This window comes from Dasypus novemcinctus, chromosome 28, assembly GCF_030445035.2.
Source record: "Dasypus novemcinctus isolate mDasNov1 chromosome 28, mDasNov1.1.hap2, whole genome shotgun sequence".
Taxonomy (NCBI): domain Eukaryota; kingdom Metazoa; phylum Chordata; class Mammalia; order Cingulata; family Dasypodidae; genus Dasypus; species Dasypus novemcinctus.
This window is the reverse complement of record NC_080700.1, coordinates 38,974,631-38,991,764: the sequence shown is the minus strand read 5'-3', so window position 1 is coordinate 38,991,764 and position 17,134 is coordinate 38,974,631. Positions and strand designations below refer to the sequence as shown.

General features: G+C 45.8%; 1 protein-coding gene across 1 annotated transcript in view; it reads left to right on the top strand.

Annotated features, from left to right (window-relative positions):
* CNKSR3 (CNKSR family member 3) overlaps positions 1-17,134 on the top strand; it is a 107,228-nt gene that overhangs the window by 46,527 nt on the left and 43,567 nt on the right. The window contains exon 2 of the mRNA XM_004477803.5: positions 16,709-16,872. Within this exon, the coding sequence (XP_004477860.2) occupies positions 16,709-16,872 (164 nt within the window). The remainder of the gene's footprint in view (positions 1-16,708; positions 16,873-17,134) is intronic.

Here is a 17,134-nt window from a genome sequence, read left to right as displayed (position 1 = left end):
TGGCCGGAACTTCACAGGCGTGATCCCCTGGGGATCCCTGGGGGTTCCCTGCAGGTGCAGGATTTGAGCTGAGATGGACGAGGAGTCAAGAACATTCTAGATAGGGAGCTTGGGCTGTTGGGAGAACGAGGTAGGAGCACTGTCCAGCAGAGCGGTTTGGGGAGTTATGGCTTGAGATGAAGTGGAGAGGTTGGCCGGGTAGATCGTTCCGGACTTCTTTGTGGGTCACTTTATCCCAAGTGCAGCGGGACACCACCGGCTCTTGGACAAGGGAGCGGTTTTTAAATTGCATGTTAAGAAGGCTTTAGTGAGCCCTGGAAAAGGACGCCAAGAAGCCAGACACAAAAGGCCACAGGGTCTATGATGGCACTTCGTGAGAGGTCCAGAATGGGCAAATCCGTAAATTCAGAAAGTAGCTTAGTGGGTGCCTAGGAGTGGGGGAGGAGGGAAGGGAGGGTGGCTGCTTAAAAGGTACAGAGTGTTTTTTGGGGGGGGGGGGTTGTTGGAAATTGCAGTAATGGTTATACAACTCTGTGCCTACACTAAATCCCATCGAGGTGTATGCGTCGGGTGAATTGTGCCTATGGGGATTGTATATTTAACGCTGCCTGATGCACCTGCCCATTGTCCCGGTTTAACAGCTGCTTCCGCCTCTGTGCACCTGAGCATCCCCCTCTGTCTCCAGCTCCTGGTTCAGCTGCTGATCATGTCAACTTCTTGAATCTCCTGAGCCCGCCCCGGGTTGTGCACTCTCCTTCCAGAACGGCCTGGCTCTAAATCCTGCCTCTGCCTCCCACTGGTTGCATGACAGCACACCGGTTCCTCCACCTCCTTGTGCCCAAGTTCATTTTTGAAAAAAAAACCCCCACAAACAACACTTGTCTTTTTACAAACAAGTAAATGACACTGTGTATTGACATTAATATTAGCAGGTGCTTTAAGATACTAAGTCCTTCACAAATTTGAATCATCCCCCTAATCCCATGAGGTAGGTACTGTTGTCCTTCCCATTTTGCAGATGAAGAAGCTGGGGCCCAGAGAGGTTAAGTAACTGGCATCTGGTCCCACAACTGCTAAACGGCACTGCTCAGCTTAGAGCATGGCACGTGGTAAGTACTCGAATTGGAAGGTCTGTCAATTGATGCATTTAACAAAGCCACTTTTCCATTACTCCTTCTCTTGTCCCTTGACCAAGTCTGGCCCCACAGGATTTGGGTGACCTGTTGAGCTCCACATTCTGCATTGGCTTTGCCTTCTTTCTGGCACCGTGTCCTGCGGAAGCCGCTCTCCGAGCTGTGGCGTCCTCATCGGCCAGTTGGTGATAATGGCACCCCTGCCAGCCCTCCTGGACCATTGGGGAGATCAGAGACTTGGCGTACGAGCAGGTGCTCTCTCAACCGTGCAGTCCCGTTAGACACAGTGGTCCTCGGCTACGCAGCCGGCTCTTTGGACCACGTACCTGGAAATGGTGATGCCAGTGGTAGAGGGTGGGGCACATGACAATTTATCCCTCGAAATGGGGCCCAGGTAGAGCAGAGGTGGCGGACGAGGGGCTGTGGAACCCCCTCCCCGGCAGTGCTGGTATCAAAGCAGCTGTCAGCTGAGCCCGCGGGTCAGGCTCGGTGCCACCTTGGGCAACTCCTGCTGGTGCTATAAACTTGTGTGTGGGAACCAGATCAGTTCTGCCCTCAGTTTAGCTGCAGCACACCAGTCAAGACAGGAGGAGCCCATGGTTAGTGTTGAGACCGAGTCTACTTTATAGAGTTTTGGCAAAAAGAGCTGTGCCGGAGGGGGGAAAAGTACAATTATCAGGGGAGACACCTTCTTTTCTTAGTTTGCTGGACTCCGCCCCTCCCCCCTTGGCCCAAGTCCTGCGAAGTTACAGTAGACTTGGCCCAGTGTTTAGGGCGTCTGTCTACCACATGGGAGGTCTGCAGTTCAAACCCCGGGCCTCCTTGACCCATGTGGAGCTGGCCCATGCACAGTGCTGATGCGAGCAAGGAGTGCTGTGCCATGCAGGGGTGCCGCCTGCGTAGGGGAGCCCCATACACAAGGAGTGCGCCCCCCTAAGGAGAGCCACCCAGCGCGAAAGAAAGTGCAGCCTGCCCAGGAATGGTGCTGCACACACGGAGAGCTGACACAAGATGATGCAACAAAAAGAAACAGATTCCCGTGCTGCTGACAACAACAGAAGTGGACAAGGAAGATGCAGCAAATGGACACAGAGAACAGACAACCGGGGTGGGGGGGGAAAGGGGAGAGAAATAAATAAATAAATCTTTAAAAAAAAGTTAGATACAGTCATTTGGTTACTGAATTATTAAAAAAAACAACCTTGGAAAGTACAATATTTCTTTTACCGGAGTATGGTGACGCCCTTTGTGTTCTTTTCCGCAATTTTGTTTTTGTTTTTAGACTCTGAAATCTCGCCTTGCGCTTTTTAGCTTTGCACACTTGGATGGAGGTGTATGATATGTACTTGGAGACGCACATGCACCCTCAGACATAGACGTCTGTCCATGTTGAATTTCTTCCCTGCCTTGAGTATTATCTTTGGTTGAGGACACTTTCTTGGGGTGCAGGAGGTGGTGGGTGGGTAAGGGAAAGAGGTATCACAGCTGAAAGTGCAGGTGGTCATTCCATTCTGTCACTGTATTGGTCAGCCAAGGGGGTGCTGATGCAAAGTACCAGAACTCTGTTGGCTTTTGTCAAGGGGGTTTACTTGGGGTAGAAACTTACACTCACAAGTCCCCACAGAGTCCAACTCATAGTACTTAAGAGGTACTTTCTCACCCAAAGTCATTTGCCACGTGTTGACGCAAGATGGCAGGCAGGGTCTACAAGGATTGAGTCTTCCTTCTTCCTTTTAAGGCTCCATGGTCCCAGCTTCTGCTGATCTCAGCTGTAGGCTGGCAGAAGGCTCATCTCTCTTCCCAGAGCTCATTTCTTTCTGGGCTCAGCTGCTCTGCTCTCTCCACCAGGTCAGCTATAGACTGTCAGGCTCATCTCTTTTACTGGGGCCTCTGCCGTGCCTAATGAGCTGTCTCTTCCTCTGTGTTCTTCTTCTCTGTGCTCCTACTCTGTGAGAGTCTGTTTAATCAGCCCCAGGGGCCTGGGACTCAATGCTGAGTCGCACTTTAATAAGGTGTTGAATCAAAGCCCTAATCTTAATTTAATCAGATGTCTCTGCTGAATCTAGTACAGTCAAGGGTATCACACCCAGAGAAACAGACCAGTTTACAAGCATAACCCCTATCTCTTTTTGGAATTCATAAATAATAGCAAATTGCCACACTGACCATCTCTTTAGACCATCAGTCCTTTGGTTGGTTTTCATCTGCATACTAGTTATTAAGTTATTTTTAATGTGGTTGAGCAGCGTAAGAAGCATTTGAACTAAAGAGATTAATTCAGGTAACCCAACTTCTGTCCTTTCCCCAGTTTCCCACCACCTGGGTCCCTCTCTTCTTCAGGGTTCTGGGAAGAGGGAGGGCTGCACTCTTTCTCGGTGGTTCGAATTTCCATGGATCTGTTGGGGGTGGTGGCGTGGGCTGGTAGGATTGGAGGCCACAGCCCGGGGAGCCCGCATTTCTGGGGTGAAGTACCCAGCTGGAAAGCATTACCTAACATCAGAAACCTCAAATGAGGACGATCCCTCTGACTTGTTTTCTGGGTAATTTGAATCCTTGAACCAAGGTTCCTACTATTTTTGCTTCCTTAAATTACCCCGGCATGGGTATGTTTGTTCTTCCCAAGTTTCCTCCCGCAATATATCTTTTCCTTATGCAGCGAAAGGGTGGTTGTGTCTTGTTTACAACTGTCTGAAGAGTTCCCTAAGTCTTGGAAGACATTGGTTCCTAGCAAGGAAGTGAGTTTACTTTAGAAATACAATACTCGTGGCCCTTCTCCTTCCCCGTCCTTGCTTCCTGTAAGGCATTCAAGCTGCCCTTTTGTTGCTACGTTTTTTTAAAAAAATGGGTGCTTTTATTGTATGTAAATTAAACTACAATGAAGTTGATTTTTAAAATTGCCTTGTGATTATAGTCCCTGAGCTCTGCTTATCTACATGATTGGTTGTGCAAGGGTGGTTCACTAGTAGAAATAGTGTAATACACTTCATTTATCATTACATTAGAGGAAGAGGAAACATCTTAATCGTTGAGGCAAAGTGTTTGGTGACACTCAATGTCCTGCAGTCGTTAGGAGGGGACAGGCTATCCTGTGGTAATGAAGAAGCTCTGAAATCTCGGTGACTTATTCCTTCTCAGCTTATTCCTCCATGTGCAAAAACTGCTGCTGCTTGTCCTGCCACTCTCCGGGCTAGTTTCCATCCAGGAGGTGATCTGGGGACCCGGGCTCGGCATCCTCTTAGGACCCTGCTGTGTCAGCTCAGTGCCTTCTTGGTCTCCACAGCAAGGGGAGAAGAGGATCTTTCAAATTCCTTGAACATATTTGGTAGCTCCTCAGTGGTGCCTGGGCAAGCTTTTCCCAACTGGTTAAGCAGAAGAAGTTTTGATTTGTCTCCGGCCGTCCTGTCCTTTTAGCTTGGTGGCCTAAAAAATGGCCATTGGCACGTCCCCCTTCTCCTCCTCCGATGTCCCACTTCTGACGGTCTGCAGTCGGGCTTCCAGGGCTCCGTCACCTGCCTCTGTAGGGTGCGCTTGGGTGGAGAGGGCAGCAGCTCCAGCGGGGGGCATCCCAGGTCACAGTTCTAGTCCGGGGACGGAACCCGCCATGCCATTTTTCTCAAGACCGAGTTTCTGTGTCCGCTTTCGGCTCCAAGGGTGTTTGGATTTAAGCTCGGGGCAGTTGATTTCCTCTTTCACTCTCTGCTGCTGTAGCTGAGAGTGACCGATCTCAGCTCAGGCAGATTGTAGCAGCACAGCCTGTTAGACCTGGAGGAACCCATCTCCCCAGCCCATTTTCAGACGTTGCTTCTCAGGCATGGCACCCTTTCTTCAAATGACATTTAACCGGAAGCTCAGGAGCACGACTGAGGGAGTCAGAGATGAATTCTGTGGTGGGTGTGGGCACAGGTTTTAATCCAAGCCTGCTAAGCCACCGAAGAGGAGCCTGATGAATTCCGTGGTGTGTGTGGGTGCAGATTCTAATCCGAGCCTGCCAAGCCACTGAAGAGGAGCCCAGGAATTGGGACTCAGGGACTTTGCTGCACCCCAGTAGTGCACGGAGCAAGAGCGAGTGAGCAGTCAGCTTCCTATGGCAGAGAGAAGTGACAGCCGAGGGGCAGGAAGGAACTTTTAAGGGGGATTCGCATGTTTATATGGTGGTTGTGTGGTTCCACGGCTATATGTATTTGTCAGAGCTCATTGAGTGGTTCACTGAAAATTGGTGAATTTTATTGTGTGTAAAGTGTACCTTGAAAAAGCTGGCAAGGAAGGAAGGGAAGAGGGAGGTATAAAGAAGAAGGAAGGGGGAAACAGATGTGGCTCAAGCAGTTGGGTTCCCGCCTACCATATAGGAAGTCCAGAGTTCGATGCCCAGGGCCTCCTGGTGAGGGCAAGCTGGCCCATGAGGAGTGCCAGCCCACGCTGGAATGCTGCCCCACGCAGGAGTGCCCCACTGTGTGCAAATGCCACCCAGCATGGGAAAGCCACCTTGTGCAGGAGTGCCGGCCGACGTGGAGAGCTGGTGCAGCAAGATGATGCAACAAGAGACAAAGAGGAGAGAAAATAAGAAGACGGAGCAGAATAGGGAGCTGAGGTGGCACAAGAGAATGATCGCCTCTCTCCCATACCGGAAGGTCATAGGATCGGTTCCTGGAGCCACCTAATGAGAATACAAGCAGACACAGAAGAACATACAGTGAATGGACACAGAGGGCAGAAAGGGAGAGGATTGGGGGAGGGCGGGAGAAATTTAAAAAAAAAAAACGTGGGGATTTAAAAAACAAAAAAAAGGAGAAGGAAGGGAGGGCCTGGTGGGAAGGAAGGAGGAAGGAAGGAAGAAAAAACTTTGCTAGAGGTCTCCCAAAACATGCCCAGGTCTGGTTTTTGTTTGGTGTGTGTGAACGTCTTTTTTTTGCTTTTACATTCAGTTTAATTTTATAAAAATATTATTTAAAAAATATAAAAAGCAAAGAAAAAAGCACGTTCCCTCACTTCTGGTCTTGTCTGTTTTTCCAGTTAGCAGATTTATTCTCATTTTGCACTGTCCCTGTCATTAATTAGAGCAGAGGCCAGCCAGCGTTTTCTGTAAAGGGCCAGAAAGTAAGTATCTTAGGCCCTCAGGCTGTGCGGTTCCTCAGCTTTGCCCTTGTAACACGAAAGCAGCCCTGGGCTACCTAAATGAAAGAGTATGGCTGGGTTCTGACGAAAGATGATTTACAGAAAACAGATAGCGGGCCGCATTTGGCCCGTTGAGTTCCAGGTTGCCATCGTCTGAGTTGACAGGTGATACTTTTGGAGAAACTCGGCGAAGTGGGGCTCTTCCAGTAGGATGAGGGCTACGGAAAGGTGGGATGTAGAGAAGTTGGGAGAGGAAGTCACACTAAGCCGCTGGCCTTGCGTCTGTAAAGGACGGAGTGGCTTTGCTCAGGAGCAGCGGTGGAGGACAAATCAATTGTTCAACAAGGGTCTGAGCATGGTGACCCATTTCTAGACCATTCTGGAAACCCAGGCAAGAAGGACAAGTCCAGGTGTTGACAGTGAAGACAGGGAGGGGAGTATCGGCAGAGGGATCCTTGGCAGGTGAAAACAAAGAACCCGAAGTCTTGGCCGTTGGGGACGAGGAATGTGGATGAGGAGATGGTGATCGCAGGTTTGGGCTTGGCCAACTCCATAAACTCCAGGGTCTTTAACAAGGTAAGAAAAACCAGAGAGGAGCAGGCTTGATGACGAAGACACAAGTTGCAGGCTTGGATGTGCTGACTTGTGATTCAGAGAGCAAAATTTAGTAGGCTGTGTTGTATAGTTCTGTTGACTCCAGTTTTTCGATAGTGCATTCCCCTAAGTAAATAATTTGGGGACACACATTCACAATAAATCTGTAACTCTTATACATTCTGTTATACTAGCATGCATATTATAAAACATAACAAAAATAAGACATTTTCAAAAGGTAAAGATTAAAAATATTTTAAAATCCTCAAGGTAAAGCCGTATTCTGGGTTTTGTTCATCATTAACCTTCGGGGACATGATCCCATGGTTCCAGCAGTTCTCGTTAGATCTGATCATCATTGATTAGGAACATCATCAATTCTGCTGTTTCTGATAGTTCTCTTCTGCTTGTATTATCTTCAACGTGCAGTTCATATTGCAAGACTCTCTTTAGGACTTTGCTCTGGCATGAGAGTTAGCTCAGTTAAAAGTAGATAATAAGGGAAGCAAATTTGGCCCAACAGATAGGGTGTCCACCTACCACATGGGAGGTCCAGGGTTCAAACCCAGGGCCACCTGACCCGTGTGGTGAGCTGGCCCTTGTGCAGTGCTGATGCACACAAGGAATGCCGTGCCACGCAGGGGTGTCCCCTGCACAGGGGAGCCCCACATGCAGGGAGTGCACCCTGTAAGGAGAACTGCCCAACACGAAAAAAGTGCAGCCTGCCCAGGAGTGGCGGCGCACACACGGAGAGCTGACGCAGCAAGATGACGCAACAATAAACAGACACAGATTCCGGGTGCCTCTGACAAGAATACAAATGGACACAGAGAGCAGACAACTGGGGGGAGTGGGAAGGGGAGAGAAAAAAATAGGTAATTAGCCACCTTACAGTATAATGGGCTGAAAGCCTGAGTTGTAGCCCACCCACTCTTCCCCAGTATACCAGTGTCCTTGGGCACCCTGCAGGACTCAGTGAGGCACTAGGGTCAGTTTAGAAAATATTAATATTTTTAGATAGAATAATATAAGTAAAATTCTAATATTGTCTTGCCACGCCTCATGGGAAACCTCATGCCCATGCCCCATCTCTAGACCTTGGGTGAGGGTGCTGATTAAAAGCCTGCTAGTTGATGAGATATTTTTCAGAGGTGACGTGAGAAGACAGGAGAGCCAAGGATGAAATCCGGCTATTCCAAAATTGGAAGGACATTTGTGGGGAGGGGAGTCATTGAAGGACTGAGAAGAAACTGTCAGGTGTGGTCAGAGGGCCAGGAGAGGGTGACATAGGGGGCAGGTCAAAGAGGAGATGGTTTCTAGAATGTGGGAGTTGGTAAGGGCATTAAAACACCACAAAGGACAGGAGGGACTGCAGTTTATCCATTGGATGTAACAAGTAGTGGGTCCCTAAAAACTAGTCCAGAGCTTTTTCCATGGAGTGGCTGGGACAGAGGCTCTGCAGGGGCAGGGGCCAGAGCACGGCGGGCTTAGCTAACAGGAAGTGAGGGATGGAGTCTTGATACTGAGTGCTAACTGATTGCTCTTGGGAAGTCTAGTGTTGAAGAGATGAGGTGGGAGATAGATGAATATTCCTAATTTCATTTTTAGCTGAAAAGGGAGAAGGAGTTGAGGAAATGGCAAGGGTCAGTGAGGATAAATTTAAGTCCTTGAGAAAGGGGGAGGGAATAGGATTGCAAATCCTTGCAGCTGAAGTATGTAGAATAGTTCTTGCAGCAGAGAACCCAATATGTCTTTTTTTTTTTAAGGTTTTTAAAATATTTATTCCCCTCCCCCCCATTGTCTGCTCTCTCTGTCCATCACTGTGTGTTCTTCTGCGTCTGCTGCATTCTTGTCAGCGGCACTGGGAATCTGTGTCTCTCCTTGTTGCGTCATCTTGCTGCGTCAGCTCTCCATGTGTGTGGCACCACTCCTGGGTAGGCTGCACTTTTTTCGCGCTGGGCAGCTCTCCTTGAGGGATGCACTCCTTGAGCGTGGGGCTCCCCTACGTGGGGGACACCCCTGCGTGGCAGGGCACTCCTTGCGTGCATCAGCACTGTGCATGGGCCAGCTCCACACGGCTCAGGAGGCCCTGGGTTTGAACCCTGGACCCTTCATGTGGTAGGCGGATGCCCTATCAGTTGAGCCAAATCCGTTTCCCTCCGTGTCTTATAGCAAGACCATTTATTGGAAGTCTTATAGTGAAATACGGGATGGGTGAACAGGGGACTTGAGGAATGTGCCAAAAGTTTGAAATAGTCACTGTAGGAAATAGGGCAGAAGATCAACTAGAGACAGGTTTCAAGTGGTATTTTATGCCTGAGATTGGAAAGCATCATTTACGGTGGCATCAGTTCGCCCAGCTTGCTATGAATTACTCTTTTGGGGCTATGAAATAATCATAGCATAAGAACTGCCATGAGGTTTGTTGGTCAGATTAAGGAATACATTTTTAGTTCCGTAGGTTCTTTTCTCCTTAAAGGAGTGGCTGCCCACTCAAAAACTTTCAGGTTGAAACAAATGTTAAAGGAGCTTCAGTGCTACTCCTTGTCTTCCCAAGATCCAGGGTGGGGGAACAAATAGGATTCTTAACAAAGAAGGGAGGGGAGTGGGTGTAGCTCAGTGGCTGAGCACCTGCTTTGATGTTTGAGGTCCTGGGTTCAATCCCTGGTTCCTCCTAACAAAACAAACAAACAACAATAACAACCAAAAAACAAAGAAGGGAATTCCTGGCTACAGTGGTTCCAGAGTGGATATAGGATGCTCTGATATTGCAGAAAGACGATGGGGTTTTTCCATAGCCTGTAGGCTCTTGAGGAAATTGGGGGCCTCCGTGGCCAGAGGGGTGGAGCTCTGCTTGCAGCAGGTGCACTGGGCATGCGTCCCCCGTTTCTTTCTTTGTTTTTAGGAGACACTGGAGACCAAAACCAGGACCTCCCATGTGGGAAGCAGGCGCTCCACCACATCTGCTCTCTGGGCACGTGCCCTTTTGTCTTCGGCTGCCTTTCCTTGGAGTACCTGAGTGTAGTTTTGACCGATTGGGAGAGGTCAGTTCTTTGGGAGTCTGTCCAGCCAGACAGAAGGAATCTTTCCATCCTTTAAGAATATATATAGCTGAAAATCAGTATAACCCTTCAGTTCAAACATGGTATCATCCCCTCAACTCAGATTGCTCTACTTAAATCCATTTTCTCAACTAGCTTTAAAATTAAGGTCTACAGATGTCAACAAAACCCGGGTGATGTGTCCTACAAGTGATGTAATTGGACGGCTCGCCTCCTAAAAGGGCCTTCTGAATTTTGGCTTGCTCTGAGATCAGCTTCATTTGCTCAGTGAATCATCTTGTGTCTGCCTAGAAGCCAAAACCTATTTATCTTCAGTTAGGAACCTGATCTTTTATTCTTAGCAAAGAATATGTTTGGGAGAAATTATAATATGTGGGAGCAGGGACATTGGCCAGTTGGATAGACTGACGAAGTTTGATCTCTGATCTCTACTGTTGAATGTTTTTAAACGTGTTATGATTTCCAAGAATATTGTAATTCGGTATGAACATCCCACCCAAAGCTCTGTTTCCTTTTTTCTGGTTCAGCCAACAAAGAATTGATTTGTCTTTTTTGGGGAAGGAGGGCTGTCCCCAGCACAGTTCCTTGCATGTGTTAGGTGCTCCATAAATATATATGTATATTTGAATTAAATTGAACTCTTGTGGGTATGTACTTGAGACTGCAAATAAAAAACAGTATACTCAGGTCCTGTTGGAGCAAATCTTTTGCGTCCTTTGTCACGTGTGGCCCTTGCAAGTCCTGAGTAAGAAGTGAATCTCTGTGCTTGAGCCACAGGGATCTCCAAATCAAAACAGTCCTTAAATAAACAAAAAAAAAGAAAAGAAAAATTTTGGTTAGGAGATGCTTTTGGTGTCAAGGTGCTTGATGGGAAGCCCTGAAGTACGACCCAGGCCACCGTGTAGCTGCTGCTAACTTGAGTGTGATGGCATTGGTGTGTGACCGCTGACCCAAGTTGAGTCTTGTACAAAAGAAGAAGAAGATAATAGCCCTAGATTTTTTGCATGGGGGGCCCTGTCCCTTAACGTCTTAATTTTCTACAATCCTTTCTGTATTTGGGGGGGTAACCTGGTTTATTAATAAAAATTATTTCTTAGTACAGGGAATATCTCTTTAAAAGGCTTGAAGTTTTTAAGTTGATGATCATTCGGTCAGTGTAGAAATGACCTCCTTTAATCTTGAAAGATTGGGACTTGTAGGAAACTCCTGCAACTGCTATCACAATCGATAGTTTATTTATCTTTAGTTATCTTTAGTTACTTGCTTGCCTGGGGAATTAAAATCGGTGGCTTTTGTGCATTGGTGTGGCATTTATATTTAGGGGAAGTCCTTTCTCCGGGCATTCATTGATTCATTTCCCAAATATTTATTGAGCCTAGCAGTGTTTCTAACTGCCGGGGAGTAAGTAAGCGGTGGACACAATGGAATCCCCTGTGTTCGAGTTGATAATTCTCTGATATAAATCATTAAATATTTCTAGGAGGATTCAATGCTATAGAGGCTCCCAAATTTGGGAATACTTTCCGGGCTGCTGCGGTTTTGTTTTATTTCCAATTTACTCTGTTCCAGAGGGACCCCCTAGATGTTTGGGGATTTCTGTGTCTCTCCAGCAACTTTTCCTCTTAACACTTAGAAAACTGAGGGCTAGTGACTAAACCACCTTTTTTCATTTAGCAAAAATATATTTTTATTTAACAAAAGTATTTAGCAAAATGACTATGTGCTTGACACTATTCTGAGCTCTTTGTAAATACTAACTTGCTTTTCATTTCAGTCCTGTGGAGTAGGGGGCAGTATTAGTCCCATTTTATAAATAAGGCAACTGAGGCACTTGCCCTCGGTTACTCTATCAGTCAGCCAAAAGTGGTGCTGATGCAAAGTACCAGAAATTGGTTGGTTTTTATAAAGGGTATTTGTTTGGGGCAGGAGCTTACAGATACCAGGCCATAAAGCATAAGTTACTTCCCTCACCAAAGTCTATTTGGAGCGAGATGGCTGCCGACGTCTGCGAGGTTTCAGGCTTCCTGGGTTCCTATGTTCCTGGGGCTTGCTTTTCTCTGGGTTCAGGGTTCCTTCCTTCCTGGGGCTGGCTTCTCTTTCCTCTGCATGCTACTTCCCAGGGCTCCAGCTTAAGGCTTCAGCATCAAACTCCAACATCAAAATTCCGACATCAGAAAACCCTCAACTCTTTTCTTGGCCATGCCTTTTATCTGTTGAGTCCCCACCCACCAAGGGGCGGGGACTCAACACCCTAAGCTTAACTCAATCATGCCCAGATACAGATCAGATTACAAGCATAATCCAATATCAATTTTTGGAATTCATAACCATATCAAACTGCTATAGTTACCCAGTTAAGAAGCGGGGCTGGGATTTGAATCCTGGCAGCCTGCCTTCAGGAAACTTACTCTACTCGCTCCACCAGTAGGTGCTCTACATCCCGGCCATGAGATTTTTTTTTTTTTGTTTTTGGCCTTCCAGATTTCCTGGTTAGTTTAGGATTATTTATAGCCAGCTTTCGTGGTCATAGAGGCAGTCTGGGTCCTTTCTTCTGAAGCTTCCATTCTGTGAGCGCTCCTCCACATCCTTCCTTTGTCTTTTCATGTTTAACTGCGTATTTAATTTGATTTGTGCGAATGAAATGCCCATCTTTTAATTGAATTATGGGCTTCTCTCAGACCTGCTGGACATTCTTTTAGCTCTTTGCAATAAGGACCTGGCAAGTAGAAAGTGCTGGTGAATTTGACAAATAAGTAAAGGAGTGTGGCTTACTGGAAATTCTAAAATTTTTAGCCCAATTTGCTGGAAACTGAGGATTTTTCCCTCTTCATGGGACTGGGTGATAGTTTAATTTAGCCACTTATAAATGTTTAATTGTATTTTAAACAATAAGATAATTGAACAATAGGCCGTTACATTTTGGAATACTGAAACTCTGAGGTCAATACTATTTAAAACTTAGCCTATTCTTCACACCAGGGGGCCAAGAGTGCCTACAACTGCACGCAGGAGAATCGCATCCATCAGCCATGTGGAATCTAAGCCCCCTCCCAATATAGAGGGGGAGTGGACATCACCATCCCAGGGTCCACAGGCTGGAGGAATAGAGTGTGGATTAGAGTGGACTTACTGATATTCTACTATGGAACTATTGTGATTAGTAATGGAAGAAATTGTAGCATTGATGTGGAGAAAGTGGCCACAGTAGCTGCTGAGGGTAGGGAGAGGGAAGAAGAGATAAGATGTGGGGGCATTTTCAGGACTTGGAGTTGTCCTGGGTGGTGCTGCAGGGACAGATGCTGGACATTGTGTGTCCTGCCATGGCCCACTGGGTGAACTGGGGGAGAGAGTAAACTACAATGTAAACCACTATCCGTGTGGTGCAGCAGTGTTCCAAAATGTATTCACCAAATGCAATGAATGTCCCATGATGATGAAAGAGTTTGTTGATGTGAGAAGAGTGGGGTAAGGGGGTGGGGGGTATATGCGGACCTCATATTTTTTTAATGTAACACTAAAAAAAAATAAAGAAGGAAAAAACCATGAAAACAAAACAAAACAACAAACAGCCTATTCAGTAGGTATGTACTTGGAAGGGAAAGTCTTTAAGCTGATGTAGATTCTCTTTGTAAATAGGTAGCAATATGATGTTTCTGCTTGATCATTTTCCTGCATCTCAGTTAACTTTTGATTATTTGAATTTCAATCATTTATATTCTGCTGGAATGTTCAAGAAGATTGTGGCCCATTTCTCGGGGAAATGTTCTTCTGTATTCTTCATTCTTAGTATGTGATCATTTGCAAATGTTTTAGGCTTTCACCACACTTCCCATTTCAAACTCCTCTCTCCCCTAAATATTGCTTTTATGCTCTACAGCTCCTTTTGAAGCCCTACTTCTTCAGTGAAACTTTGCATAATTAATTAGATGAGACATCTGGTGTCATCTTTCTCTCTCCTTGTCATTCTGGGTGAAGGTCGATGAACATCCATCGAACATGAGTTCGTCACTTTCATTTTCATGGACTAATCCATTCTTCACATGAAAGTTACACCGAGTCTCATGGTTTTTATTTTGTGCTTTTATTTTGAGCAGTGAACTGCTTGGCACAGTAGATATGAATTTCAATTCAACTGGTCATTGGACCTTGCTTATTTTGCTTTAACAAAGACTTGAGCACATGTGGCTGAGTATGGAATAAAATGTTCTTAGGTCTACACATGTAACAGAATTCTCCTAGCCTTTCATGAGAAATCAAAACCAAAATTCTTAAGAAAGCTAAAAGGAAGCAATGAAAGAAAACATTCTACCCGAGAGGAGAGGCCAGGGTCTCATTTATATTGATCTGGCTCAGAACTGGCTGAGTGATTTAAGGTAAAATTTACAGTAATTAAGTTTGCCTATAGTTTTATGCCTCTCCCCCCCCTTTTTTTGACTCCATAAGGTCTAAAGTCCCTTCTAAGTACCTCTAAAATTCTATGATTCTGTTTTAATAACTGTTTTGTAATTCAAACTCACAGCTTAATTAGGAAGATGGCTGGAGAGGAATTTTTTCACCCCATGTTTGCCAGGTAGAGGGTAAGCGATCAAGCAAGGCTTGTGTCAACCAGAACAAACTCCTTTCTTCTGTGACAAGTTGAATAAAATGGCTATAAAAATCCTTCTCTTGGCATCTTATAGTGATGTGTCCCAATTTCTTCATCTCTGACATGAAGGGAGAGTTGTTAGGAGGCTGTCCTCGGCTTCCCTGCATCACACTTGACTCTGGGGGGGCCAGGTGCCAAGGCATATCCTCTGCAACTTCTCAGTACCTATCTACTCACTGGGCCTCCACCAAAGCCACTGGCCCATATCACTGTCCTCAGCCTTGCCTGCTGTGTGACTGAGTCCCTCTGCAAGGCAGGTGTCTCTTCATGGAGAATGGGTTAGCTCCAAGTGGCTATCGTGAAATCCCTTTTTCTTACCCCCTCTTCCTACATTTGGGAACCCCAAACGGCTCTCAGAAAACCAGCCTGTCTTAGCTTGCTGGGCTGCTGTCACAAGTGCCATCCAGTAGCTTGGCTCGAATAACAAACATTTGTTGGCTGATGGTTTTGAAGCTAGAAGTCCAAAATCAGGCTAGTGGTGAGATTTGCTTTCAAATGAAAATCTGCAGCAATCTGCCGCTGATAGCCTTCAACCCATGGGCTTCCATGTGGCAGATGTCTCTGCCTAATAGGCAGAGTGATGTCCTCTCCTTCTGTGATTTTCGGGTTCTCTTCTAAGACCTTCAGTAATCTGATTAAGGGCCCTCGTGTTTCAGCTGGCCATACCTTAACTAAAAATAACGTCTTCAAGTGGTCTGATTTGCAATGGGTTCACATGCACAGGATCGCGTTTTTAGGGATATGCGCATGTGTCTGTTGGGGTATATATTTCAACCCACCAAAAGCCTTTCATTACTCCTTTTCCTATATCTTACTGGGAGCTGAAGGGTGGACGTTTGTGGGGCAGAGATATAGCGACACCCTAGCACATCCAGTTTTAAGACCCGTGGACTTGTAGCATTGTCAAAGCAAGGGCTGGACCTTGTGTCTTTGTTTTGTAGCCCAGAGAAATACCCCTGTAACACAGCTTTTGTGAGGGCTAAACAAAATTGTGTGTATGTTGTAGGAGCATGCCTTTAGACATACTTTGTTCTAGATACATTGAGTTTTCATCCTTTGTGTTGGGATTGAATTTGTATGAACCTAGTCTTTTAAAATGCTGAGGTGGTTTTAATTGTTTTGCTTGAATAGCTCACTTGATTCTGGGTCAAACTTTTTCCAGTAAAACTATGAAAGCATGTTGCCTGGAGAGTTCTCTGCGGGAATAAGATTCCCAAGTTCCATTTGGCTATACCTATTTTAATCACTATTTGATAAGAACATTAGAAGATAACCTTGTTTTTGGTAGGATTTGATCTGGAAAACATCCCATAAACTGACCTATTCAACATTGCCTTTTTCTTTGAACACTGCTGGTCCCTTTGGTTTGTGTATTCATCAGAATTTTTTCAGTTTCAAAGGATGGAAATTCAACATAGACAAGCTCAAGCTAAAAAGGGCATGTATTTCAATTCAAGTGACAAATTCTAGGCATAGAGTTATATTTAAGCAGGATTAGGTTCAAGGGTATATCATATTATTGGGGCATTTTTTCTCTCTCTCATATACCTCCTGCTTCCAAATGGTTGCTGGCCTTGTTCTCAGACGGTTGATCAGAGAAATGACTGTCAGCATTCCCAAGGTAGGATTCTTATGGCTTCCAGCTGAAAATGAATGAAGAACCTCTGTTTTCTTGTGTACATGTATCAGATATCAAGGAGGATTCTGATTGGTCCTACCTGAGTCTTCCAGCCATTCTTGAACCCATCGCTGCCTGGTGGATCGAGTGCTAAGAGCTGTGGCAGAGCATCTTGATTGGCTAACCCACTGGGACCATGTGGGGTAGGAGACAGGGGTGGTATCCCAAAGGAGGGTTGCTTAGCAAACAAGCAGCGTATGTCTAATAGAGATAACATTTCAAATCAGCAGGGGATTGGTATTTATTCCTTTAGTTGAAAGGGAATGGAAAGGTAACTATTATAAAATTGTTCTGCATCCATCTGAGAACTTTGAGCTGCCCACTGAAAACCTGTTTGAGATAAGAAGTCACTTAAAAGGTGTCCATTATATAGACAATAAATTGCAGCAGTGTGATTTTGGATTGCCGAGATCGATTTAAATGTGGACCAGTTTTTGAGTAAAGGAACAGAATGATGATAACTTTTTATTTTATTTTTGGGTAGGATTAGATGATTGCCTCCAGCAGTACGTCCACAAGTTTGAGCGGGAGAAGATCAATGGAGAACAGCTGCTGCAGATTTCCCATCAGGATCTCGAAGAGCTGGGCGTCACACGAATAGGACATCAGGAGCTCGTGTTGGAGGCGGTTGACCTCCTCTGTGCACTGGTTAGTTCAGAAGAAGGCGATCTGTATTGCCATCACCTTCTTTAAAGCTTTATTCTCTTAAATCCTTTTTTTCTTTTGTTTTTATAGTCTTAGCATATTATCGTTAAAAAAAAATCCATTGCCGTGAAACATGAGCCAAAGCTCACATAAGGGAAGAATTGAAAATCGTTCTCTAGATTCAGGGTTTGGCAAACTCTGGCCTGTGAGTTGATGTGGCCCACCATCTGGTTTTATAAATAAAGTTTTATCGGAACACAGGTAT